Source organism: Ursus americanus, chromosome 5 (assembly GCF_024610735.1).
Source record: "Ursus americanus isolate L20-20 chromosome 5, mUrsAme1.1.p, whole genome shotgun sequence".
Classification (NCBI taxonomy): Eukaryota; Metazoa; Chordata; class Mammalia; order Carnivora; family Ursidae; genus Ursus; species Ursus americanus.
In genome coordinates, this window is record NC_142131.1 from 32,386,301 (window position 1) to 32,398,657 (window position 12,357).

The following is a 12,357-nucleotide window of genomic DNA, read 5'->3' on the forward strand; positions in this document are numbered from 1 at the left end:
GGAGAAAAAGGATACAGGAATATGTTTGTCCTTAAGAATGAGTGGCTTAAAAGGACAACTTTTAAAAAGACAGAACAATCGGAGCAGTAAGAATATCAAAATGCCATAGTCAGGGGCTTGGGGGCTTTCCTAGGAGGGCATGGGGTAGAAAATAGCATCTCGAATATCACAGACCTAAGAGCCCATCAAATTTAGCAGGGTTTAGAGCGGACCGTGAAAATGACAGTGAAGAGGGGCCGTGACCTCAGATTCCCTGAGCATAACCAGTGTCGTCTTCTACCGTAGGAGAGAAAACAGCGACTGAACTTCTGTGGTTCTGCCTGCGAACGCCCACCACCACGTGAGCCTTTCTAGGCAGGAATGGCTCTGATTCATCTTTGTACACCGAGAGCAGGCTTTCAGTAAATGTCTGTAGAAATGGATTTAGCATAATTCCATCAGAGCGAAGAGGAAGAAAGGCTAACATTCGTCATACATGCCATGACTAAATCTCCTCTTCTACGCACGTTTACTGCGATCTTTCAAGGTCCCATTCTCAGCGCTGGGGATGATGAGTAAGGGAATACTACTAATCTGGGTAGGGAGCCGTAGTTGAAATAAATAAAAGAATGCCTGCAGGAGATAAACAGTTTTGGGAGCTAAGTATGAAGAATTTTCTTTGGTTTGTGGCTTTCATCACTGTTTAGAGTCAGTAGCAGTACGAGGATTGGCGTCTCCGTCACGGACTGAGTGATACCTTCACCCAGAACACACCACTACAATCCTCACAGCTGCCTCTGTAGTGCTTCTGTCTGCCTGCCCAGCATCACACAGCTCTGCCACATCTAAAGTTGTGTGCAAGGCTGTACCTAGAATACCTTTTCAGCCCATTCTTCTCTGAGCAGCAAAAAACAAAACCAAAAAATAACAACTTTTTGAATACTGTCCTAATTAGGGTGGGCCCCTGAGCACTATTAATATCCTCCACTCAGTCATGGACATACTATCTAAGACCTCATTTGCTTTCCTTCCTTCCTTGCACAGACTTAGGCTTCTCAGTTTACAAGGTAAATGGCCTCTGTATAGAAAAGGCAGAGTAGGTTTAAATTGCTTCAGACATTAGCAAGGATGAAACTATCTGGACCAGCTGGCTAGTGCTATAGAAGGAGAAGAGGTGGTAGGTAAGGTCAGATATTTTTCTAAATGAAAAATACATAAGCAGGTAGAAAGTAGCATTAATTAAATCACCATCAGAGGAGGAGACATCGGGGGCGTGTCCATCATTATTCATATTAATCACACAAGAACACTAGAGATGATCAAGAATTCAAATTAAATCTCTAGGAATGGAAGTAACTGGTCTACCTTAGAAACAGACGTTAAAAATTGATCATGCCCAGGCCTCAGCCAGCCTGCAGAGATGTTTGGCTCCTGCCACAGTATTTTAAAAACTTTTTTTTTAACAGTCGCCAGTATTTAAAAACTGGGGGTTTTCCTTTATTTATTTTTTAAAAAGTAGATTTATGGGTTCTTGGAAAAAGCAGACTGGCAATCCTGGGCCCATGTACTCATGTGAACACACGGGCTGTCGCTGAGTAATCCCTTCCTTCTGGGAGACAGGCCATGTTCTCACAAGGTCACTACAGTCTCTAGCACTTGCTATGGGATCCTTGATCCCAAGCCCACTCCCAGTTCCCTCCTGTGTGTTTCCTGCCAAACCCTTGAGGCGGGCTGCCAGCCTCTGCCCCAGGGGAAGAGGAAAAGGAGCTGCTACATTTAGCCCTGTTGTCACCCCATCTCTGTCTCCATTTGGGATTCCACGGAGTGGCTGACTCTGCTAGGAATGCCATTCAAAATCCCACTGTGACAACAAGATCTTCAGACTGCTTCCTGTTTCAAACTTGAACTTGCACATCTCCAAGTTCCCTTGTCTTTTTTATTATTCATTTTGAAGTTACCTTCTTTAATATTTAAGAGATCCTCCTATACACAGTAGTGCAGGATTTAATGAACGTATCTATTTTTTCCTAGTCATTTCATAAGGTTTGGGTCCTACTCCCATTTCTAGCCGAGTCCTCTTTAAAAGCAAAATTCTCTTGTAGGGACTCCATTTTTCTGCTGTTTTCAGCTGCTCATCTTCTGGCCATTTCCAAATTCATCCTGTCTTTCGTAACATGTAGTAAGTCAAGCCTTTCCTAAAGCAGTTTTTCTAATAGCACAAAGAGCAGAGAAACTTACCTGTGGGTGTTAGCAGGAAGCTTTCTCCAATGCCAAGGAGAGAGCCAGGAAATCCAAACATTCTATAACCCTAGCTAATACAGCAATTCCCTCAAGCTAATATAGCAATTCCCTCAATATAGCGTAAATTAGGTATTTATGACTGGAGGGCTGTGCTAACTAAACTTCTGTGATGCAGCTCAAAACCATATCTTGAACAGTACAGTGCCCTTGAGTCCTTAAGGATAATGCTTCTATTTTGCTCCCTGACATGGACAAGGGCTTAGCTGGCTCTTATGAAAGCTGCTCTGTATCAAGCTAACAACGCCATGAAACAGTATCGGCACCATCTTACTGTTGTCCAGAGCCAAACCCCTTCTACGGAGAGGAGCGAAGCTGCGGCCACCTTCATTCTGGCATTCGGTGGACTGCATTCCTAACATCCCACTTAATGGCAAACGTGGTCTAAGGCTGGCACAGATAACTCTGGAAGAGGTCACATAGGACGGGCAGATCCATATTTCAAGTAGTACTATAAAGTGAACATCACGCCTTCACCTCAATCCGTATGCTATGTTGTCCTAGAAAATAAGACAGTTGTCTTTATGCTGTGTCTCATCTTTGACTCATCAGCAGGTCACCTTGGCCTGTAATAACACCCAAGAAAGGACAATTTGCTTCTCTTTCAGCTCTCCGGTTTTGAACAAACTTTTGTTTCTATAAAGGTGTGGTGTGAATTTGTTTTCTCTTCTAGCATGGTCCTTACCTCCCACAGGACAAACAAAATGGTTCCACCTTCCCACTTACTCTCTCTCCATTCACAGCATCCCAGATAACAGCAGAGAGAGGCTGCTTGACAAATCAGTAGCGTGTCACGAAATCTGCAGCATACACAGTTCGAATGCCTCAGAACCACAGGGACTTGTTCCAGGCTCTTGCTATCCTCTGGAGTAGCTTTGTGAGGCTATCTCTGACCTTTATACAACCCGGCATCTGTGTGCTGATGAAACCAACGTGCCTATCAACAGGGTGAAGAAGCCTACGGGGCCAACCTGACAAGCACAGACGGGCAGGTGAGGCACTCCACTGACCTTTTCCTTCCCCCAAATCCACCCCTGGGCAGCCATGCTTCTGTGTTTTCTCTGAATGGCATAACAGAAACTTCATTAAGCTCTGAATGTGCTAAAACCTGTTGGAACTGATGACATCTATTAGTGATTCCCGAATGTCCTGTCAATGGGCGACAAATAAGAACCATTTCAGAGAGCCACCAGTATAATGCCCACAGTGGTACTGCATCTCGGATTCTTTCCTTTAACAGGGCCTAATGTTCCATGAGGCTGACAAAGTTAATTGATGACCTCTTCCTTCTTTAATTGAGTCATTTTGGATTGCAAGACACTGTGTAAAAAATGTCATAAATACTGGTTTTACTTCTAGTCTAACTCTGTGCCAGCCACGAGATTAATGTAACACACTATAAAGATAAATTTTATATGAATAATCTTAGTAATTAGAGTCATTATAGTAGAAACAAGAATCTTCTTTAAACTTTAGATACTACAATAATGTTCTCTTGTTTGGCAGAAGGACCATCATGACAGTTATGAATGAGGCAAGCAACGGGTACACCAGGGACAGACCGATGGAAACAGAACAAGATTCTGGAAGAGACCCACTGTTCCCAGCATTAACATCTGAGTGGCTGGGAAGGCATGGTCAGGAAGGGGGTGGGAGAGATCTGGAATACATACCAAGATAGCCAGATGACAGAGAGTCACTTGAGGGGCTTAGGCGAGGGCCTGTCCACCAACCAGTCTCAAGGTACTTCAGTATTTTTACATTAACGATTGACAACTGAATTACCAATTAGCAATTGAATTACCTGACTACGACTCCTGGCTATAAATCAACACTTTTCATGCTTGTTAAACCAAATGAGATGCTTCTTACTGAACATTGCAATCACCAATACTAATGGAAACATAGGGGGTACACTCTTGCCGATGGCTACTTAATTTCACAAGGACTTTCAGGCATTTTTCAAAGATATGTGGGACTCGACCCTTTAAAATATGCATCACATATACTTACAACAGCTGCAAAGATGTATTTCTGGTCTTTTTCTTGTAAAAAGAGCAGCACATCAGTTAGAAGTAGAGCCAGGATATCTTCAAAGAAAAGATATCACTAGTATTAATGAAACCAACCACAGTTCAAATACCTTTATCAAATATTCTGATTTCATGATGGAAACTTCAATTTATTAAAAGTAAGAAGACTAAGATTCAGTCTAATTATGGAACTTTTATAAAAATGCCTGTATTTATGATAGCCAAAGAGAAACTCTACAGACAACTTAGCTGTGTTTAAGCATGCATGTGTGTGTAACTACAGGTATATCTCCAGCAATATTTAATCTGGAGCTTTCAAAATGGAAAAGAAATATCCGGGGCGCCTAGGTGGCGCAGTCGTTAAGCGTCTGCCTTTGGCTCAGGGCGTGATCCCAGTGTTCTGGGATTGAGTCCCACATCGGGCTCCTCCACTAGGAGCCTGCTTCTTCCTCTCCCACCCCCCTGCTTGTGTTCTCTCTCTCGCTGGCTGTCTCTCTCTGTCAAATAAATAAATAAAATCTTAAAAAAAAAAAAAAAGAAAAAAGAAACAAATATCCAATAAACAAAGGTTCTAATAGAATGGAGCAAATGCTTACCTTTAGAAAAAGAACCTTAATCGTAACTGTTAGAGGGCAGCTTCAGCCTTGAACTATGTATACAATCTGTTGAATCATTCCATCTAGACCTGAGCGGAGTTTGCGATCTTACACGTCCCCCACAAATTGTTCACAGGAACCCACCTTCACTAGCCGACCATAGAGTTAGCAACCTGCTGATGTGATGCAAGGGACCAAGAGCAAAGGACTTGGAGCACAGGGGTCTACAGACTGGTTAGTAATGTAGTTTGGTCACTGTTCTAATTGTGGTTCATGTTTAGTCCCCACACTGCTGATCAACAAATCCCATTTCAGTCATTAGCTGCAAACACCGTGAAAACTGGATAATCCTCCAAAGGGTTACCTCTGAGTTACCTTTGAGTAACGAGTTCCCTTGGAGTACCTAGAAATTAAAACCTCTTCCTCTCACTTATCGGAGGAAGTTATTAAGATACATTAAACACAGGGAGAGCAGACTTGGGGTTCTTAATCCTGGCTCTACAGCAGACTCATGTGGGGACCTTTAGCATCCCTATGCGTAGGCTTCATCCCCAGACCAATAAAATTAGAATCTCTGTGAGAAGACTTGAACATCAGGAATTTTGTTTAAGCTCCCAAGGCAGTTCTATAGTGTGTGATCAGAGTCGAGAAAGCCTGGATCAGGTAAGATGCCACCCACAGAATCAGTCCTTTAGAACTGAATAAACGGTTTTAGACTCTACCTAGTTTAGCAGAGTCAGATTAAGGCCAGTTAATGCCAAACAGTAGCACTGAGGAAGAGTTTGTGCCACTGAGAGCATGTATATTTCTGCATCTTATTACTCAGTAAGAAACACGACATTCAGAACTCATTTCTCCCCTCGCTGGTGTGACAGCCCCCAGCTGGCTTGGCACACAGCCTCTAGGTGTGTAGGCGTACTGCCTCATTTTCAACACACTACATTTGCCAGAGTAATATTTCCGTGCCAACAGTTAGCAGAAATCTCAGCTCCTTTCATTCCAATATCCCAAACTGCAAATTCATAAAACGTAGATGAAGGCTTTTGCTTGGGGCAGCAAACTCCCACCAAAGATATGTAGCATTTGCCTATTGAAGTCCACGACTTGATGCTTTCCCACTTCCCCAGGGTTTGTGTGTGTGCCTGCCATCTCTGAACCACTCTTCTTTTGAAAATCTGTCCTGTTAAAAGAGTAACATATGTCAAAGGAGGAGAAACAATACCTTTGAAACGACCCGTAGCAGTTTTCCAGTAAACAAGGCCATCATGTAAGAGAGTCCTTTCTTTACTTATCAGTGCTTGCTTCCTGAACACATGGCCGTTTTTGAGCTTTGTGTAGGTTTTGTTTTCAATCTTATTTAGGATCTCAAGCCATTTTTGGTTTTTCTCATACTCGCTGACTTTTAAATCCACTGCTGCAATCATGTCTTTAATTAAGCACAGGGCTTTGCACAAGTCTTTATGTTCTTCACTTCCTTCTGCATGGGAAAAAGAAAGAACACTATAGAATAAGCCAGAGTGCTGAGGAAGAATATTTTTTTAGTTTTAAATGCAATTAAAATGATACGAAGAGCAAAAATCATACAACAAAAATGTTGGATTAGAGTCACATTATCACTCTGCACCCTTCCTCCCAAAAAGAACTGTTACAAGATTTAATTATAAAAGATTTAATTATCAGATATTCTTCAGCTGAAATACTATCAGTACGATGTCTGGGCTCTGAAGATTGGTCTGACCTGCCCCAAGAGCACTGAATATGTCATGTACTAACCTACACTTCCTGTCTACCTTCTCAGACACAGGTAATCAAGTAATCCCTTCACTGAATTTCTTAGAACTTAGCCAAGCTGCAGGCCCAGATGAGGGTCCTCTCATGAAAGGGAGCTGCAGGGGGACTTGAACAGGCACCAGACTCATTTGCCTTCCTGGCTCCCTCCCTCCATAAAAAAATACTCAAAATGATACTTCAACATTTTCTCAACCGAAAAAAATGGGACAAAGGCACTGTGCCTAGTGGGTCAGCCATACTCATGGCAACAGTAGATAATCATTGATTCCAGGTGTTCCTCTTTAAAACACTGGCCATCTGTTTGTATCTCTCAATTATCTGAAGAAAAAGCTCTGGAGGAGTTTCTGGAACATCCTCCTAGAACTCCAGATGAAACTGAATTTAACTATTGTCTTATTGGATAATAAGAAACACCTAGTTCATGTTTATTGAGGCAAACCGAAGTGAAAGTTTCAAGAGGTCAGAAGGTGTCAGAAGGAGAGGAGAAAAGAAAAACTGGCAGAGAAAACAAAAGCCTACAGCAGCAGAAATCAACACACAGAAACAGCAGTCAAGTGAGAGAGGGCAAGTCCTCAAACAGTCTGAACATTTCCAGGTTCTCAATGTCCTACAAGCATGAAGGTTGTTCCAGAAAATCAAGGAACAGATCCTGACAGGGATCTTTCACAAGGAAGATACTTTCTTTCTCACTGTCTGCAAAAGCATCCTCTTTACTACACTTATCAACCTGCAAAAGGTTCTCCTTTCCAAAGAGCATATTTCATAAATAGGAAAGGGGAGTAAAGGACATCACCGTTGAGTTACAAGGTAAGTTGGGGTGAGACTAAGAAAAGGCTCAGTTTTCTTTTGACCTTCAGAGACAAATTACTGTCTTGTGATGGCGGGCTAGGCTAAGTGATGCAGCATCAGCCCCACCTGGGAGTCTTACTAGGGACGCTGGGTTCCACCCCAGACTTCACTGAAGCAGAATGTGCATGTAAAGCAAGATCTGCAGGAGAGGAATATGCCTAACGAAGTTTGAGAAGCACTGCCATAACCAAGTCCCATAAACCAATGCTCCCAGGAGCCAGAGAGAGCAAGAATGGACCATTGGTAAGGTCTGACCTAAGGAAGCAGGGTCCATTCAACCATCATGCCAGCTATATCCGAAAAGCCCTGAGTCACACTTATCACTTCTGACACACAGTAGGTAATGACTGTTATTCATTCTACCAGGAATTCGGCATGGGATGATTCTTAGAGTAGCAGTAGCCGACCTAACACAATCTGGCACACTTTTGTCTTTGAGGTATTGTATTAAATTCTAGCCTTAAGACAATATGAACATCGTACAACTGAAAGCCTTAATTCTGTTTTCATTATTTTGCTGAGAGCAACATTTATGAGGCTTTTCTCTGCGTACGGTGCCTATATTTTCTTTTATATTGAATTACAGGGAGAAGTAAAAATGGAATACAAGGAATAGAGGCTACCATTCCTGCCTGAACTTAGTTGTTAATGTGACTGAAAAAAGGAAACACTAATTCATATATTTCTGCGTGCCTAGACCGCTTCCCAAAAAGAGGATGTTAGAGGTTGACTTTTTTAGAGGGGGTGCTTAAGAGCTCATTACCCCTTTCATTACTTCCAAGGCAACTGGTCATAACGAAGGTAATAGAAGCAGTTCCCGCTTAGTGAGTCCTTTGTTTACAGCAGGTTCTGCACTGGGCATTTTATGCAACAATCTCATTTAATCCTCACAATTCCCCGAGGATTAACTGAGGCTCCTTTAACGAATGTGCCCAACCAATGAGTTGCAAAACCAAGTATATGCAATGGCAATACAAGTTCACACGATTCTAAACCCAAGCCCTTGTTAACCTAACATGCTACCCTCCGACCAATAATTTACTCAAGATCAATAAGCTAGCTGGAGGAACAGGCATTTTTATTTAATTGTTCACTGCTCTGGTATGTTTCTATTTATTGATAGCCTCTACTGTACCAGTCACTGCACTAGGCATTCAAGATCCAGCCATGAACCAGACAGACACACGCCTTCTCGATCCTTCAGGAGCTTACGGTCCAGCCATGTGCATTACTAGCTTCTTAAAAGATGCCTAGATGTTACCCCTGGAACTTGATGAACTCACAGGGTAAAAAATAGCTCCCTCAGAAATCATTCTCAAATCTAGTGATTCACTGCTTGGAAGATGTGACATCTGGTGATAGGATCCATGGGGTATGTTTCATCAGACTACTGATAAGGTAACAGGAAGATGAGGAAACAGAGGTATTAAGATCCAGACACAGGGAAATTGAAGACGGGAGAGGCAGAATCAAAGTATGAAGAACGCTGCTTGGCTTAGGCTGCCTGGAGCAATTCAGACTACTGCCCGAGCTACACTACAAAGCATAACGTCTCAAAACGGATCCAAATCCTAAGGCTCTAAAAGTTTTCCCCTAATCAACAGTCTCCATGAATCACAGGCCACTAGCATCTGTATCTGTTGATGACACCTTGGCTATGCTTAAAATTAATGCAAGAGGCAAATGTTTATCCCAGAAGTTACGACTCACCCTTTGTGTATTGCAGAATCCTTTCCACCAGGACAGGATATTTTGTGATGCGCTGGGTGACCAGCAGGATGCACTCTGGAATTCCTCGGCGTCGAGCCAAGAGATTACTATTTCGAAGCTTTAAAACACACACACAAACACACACACACACACACACACACACACACACACACACATTTTTATATACACAAACTGTATTTTCTTTTTAGGTCTGAGTTTAGTAATACAAAGAATCTGCCACTGTATCATTCTATTCAGATACAACGTAATATGCATTATTGTTGATTAAAACTTGATTCAGTATCATTAAATCATACACTTTGTCATTAATCTCTCAATAGCCTGACTCTCCAAGATTAAGAAGTTTCAAGTTACACTGATATATTTGCAGTTAACTCCAAAAGTAAGCAAGTTTCACTAAGTGTTAAGATTTATGAAGAGCAAAAGTTCTGGAAAATATTCATGAATCAAAGTTACATTTTGAGTGTGAGTTTGCAATTTACTGTTGATTTTTCTAACCATTCTTCCTCTACACCTGTTATCATTCATTACAGCACTTACAGTTACCTCTAATCAGGTCAACTTTTTGCCTAAAAATTTCATAGTATTCTTTAAGTTTTCAAGTTCTCAATACTCATGTGTGCAGTCTGGGGGAGGGGGAAGTCTGCTAACATTCTCAAAATAAAAGGAAAAAAATGTACAGTCCATGGAACTCTGAAGGACAAATTTCTTCAACACATAAACTGGACACCAAAAAATAAAGGAGATTTAAAAGATATAACTCTGATACACAATATGTCAACTTTAGTCGGATTCTGACTTAAGCAATACAATTTCATTTCATTTTTTAAGGAAATCTGAATATCGACCAGCTGTCTGAAGATATTAAAGAATAATTCTTAACTTACTATGACAATATCTTTGCAATTTTTTTTATTTTTTTTTATTTTATTTTTTTTTATTATATTATGTTAGTCACCATACAGTACATCCCTGGTTTCTTATCTTTGCAATTTTTAAAAGATGCATTGTGTAGAGATACATATTAAATACATGAGAAATTATATGATGTTCTAGATTTGCTTCAAAGTAATCCAGTGGGGGTGGGGTCAGTTCTGTATTTTTACTAAGGTTCTTCTGATTTATTACTTCTCAGGACATAAAATGACAACCCAGGATATTACAAAGGTGCTCAGAAGCTTGGAGGACACTTTACAAATATAAGATACAAAAGGAAATGATTTGGGAGAAATATTTTACTAAGACAGAAAAAGAGACTTTCCTTCTTTACCACAAGCCTATCCCTTTCTTCTCCTTCCCCTGAAAATCAGCACCTAGATGTAAAACTTGTTAAGGTCATGTAACAAGAAAGCATGAACTATTTCCCCAAAGTGGCTTACCACTTTGCAATAGTTTAAAAATACTTGCCTTAATAAAATTCTGAAACTTTTTATTTTGTTGGAGTTCTTTAAAGAGGCTAACAGCTTCTTTGTGATGGCTACAGAATTCTCCATATATTTTCTTCATTTGATTTGCATTTTCTTCTGAAAACTGAGAATGACATTTCAATAATCATTCACAAATTAATTCTAAACACTGAAAAGAACATGCAATTTTCATTTATTTCAATATATTCTCAGCAAATAAAGAATAAACATGAAATTTCTAAACACAATCCCTTCTTTCTCCAGACACCTTTTAAATTAAACTAAGAAGTTGCCAAGAGGTAAGGGGAAGACATCAACCTACTGGGGTTAGGCGGTATTGAACTAATTCAATTACCAGCCAAATGAAAAACATTTGTTACCTTTTATTCTTTTTTAGGTGTTTGTGCAACTTATCATTTCAACTTATTGTCTTATTACTTTTATAGACTGAAGAAAAACTACGTCGCAACACTTGGGGGGTGCTCAAGAAGGTTTACCTCTCATAGGTTGACATTTATATTGGTGAATTGATCATGTCCGTGGACTCAGTCCTCAATTCAGAATTTGATTTTGTCAACACATCACAAATGTGTCAAAAAGCAGGTAAAAGGGAAAGGTGAATAATCAGAATGGATTACTGATGGACTTACTAACTGATGGACCAAAGTAGAGATATGGGCTGGATATTTCAATAAGTTTGCCCTATGGAAACATCTCTGTAGAAAAATCTAGATGGGAACCAAATCAGATTCATAAGGTGGTATGGAGGGAACAAACTGAATTACCTGAATGCCAATGTTTCAGCCTCTGCCACAATCAATATTATTACAACAGAAACCAGAACACACTCACCTAGTCCCTGACAAGTACTTCAGCTTTACATCACCATCTCTGATCTTTTCATCTGCTTACTTTATCTATGTTTGAGCCCAGTATGTCTCAAGAGCTGATTCTTAAAGTACTGATGATTGCTCAAAAAAAAACAAAAACAAAAAAACCCCAAATCTAACATAGTACACATAGGCCTTCCATGCTGACAACCATAAAATGCTGGTGAAAAAAATCAAAGATGTAAATCAATGGAGAGATATATCATGTTCATAGATTAGAAGACTCAACATGGTAAAGACATCAATTTTCCCAAATTGATCTATAGGTTTAATGCAATCCTCATCATAATCCCAGCAAGTTTTTAAAAAAATACATATAGACAAGATTATTGTAGAATTTAGATGGAAAGATAAAATAATAGAACAGCTAAAAACAATTTGGAAAAAAATAAAGTAGAAGGACTCAGTCTATCCAATTTCAAGATTTATTATATAGCTACAATAATTAAGACTGTGTGAAAGGATAGACACATAGATTAGTGGAACAGAGTAGGAACCCAAAATGCCCAATGGATTTTTGACAGAGGAGCAAAAGCAATTCAATGGAGGAAGGATGGTACTTCCAACAAATGGCATTGGGGCAATTAGACATCCATAGACTAAAAACAAAAAGTGAGTCTTAACGTGTGGCTCATATCTTAAAAATTAACTCAAAATGGATCACAGACTTAAATGTAAAACATAAAACTGTAAAACGTTTACAAATATATATAGGAGAAAATCTTTTGACATCTCAGGCTAGACAAAAAGTTCTTAGACATGAAACCAAAACCATGACGTTTAA

At 40.1% G+C, this 12,357-nt stretch overlaps 1 protein-coding gene across 4 annotated transcripts in view; it reads right to left on the bottom strand.

Annotated features, from left to right (window-relative positions):
• ARHGEF28 (Rho guanine nucleotide exchange factor 28) overlaps positions 1-12,357 on the bottom strand; it is a 297,126-nt gene that overhangs the window by 49,179 nt on the left and 235,590 nt on the right. For all 4 annotated transcript variants that reach the window (XM_087862079.1, XM_045809753.2, XM_087862080.1 and 1 more), the window contains 4 exons: positions 10,685-10,807; positions 9,257-9,374; positions 6,129-6,383; positions 4,291-4,367 (listed from right to left, as the gene is read on the bottom strand). In XM_087862079.1, coding sequence (XP_087718205.1) covers positions 4,291-4,367; positions 6,129-6,383; positions 9,257-9,374; positions 10,685-10,807 — 573 coding nt within the window. The remainder of the gene's footprint in view (positions 1-4,290; positions 4,368-6,128; positions 6,384-9,256; positions 9,375-10,684; positions 10,808-12,357) is intronic.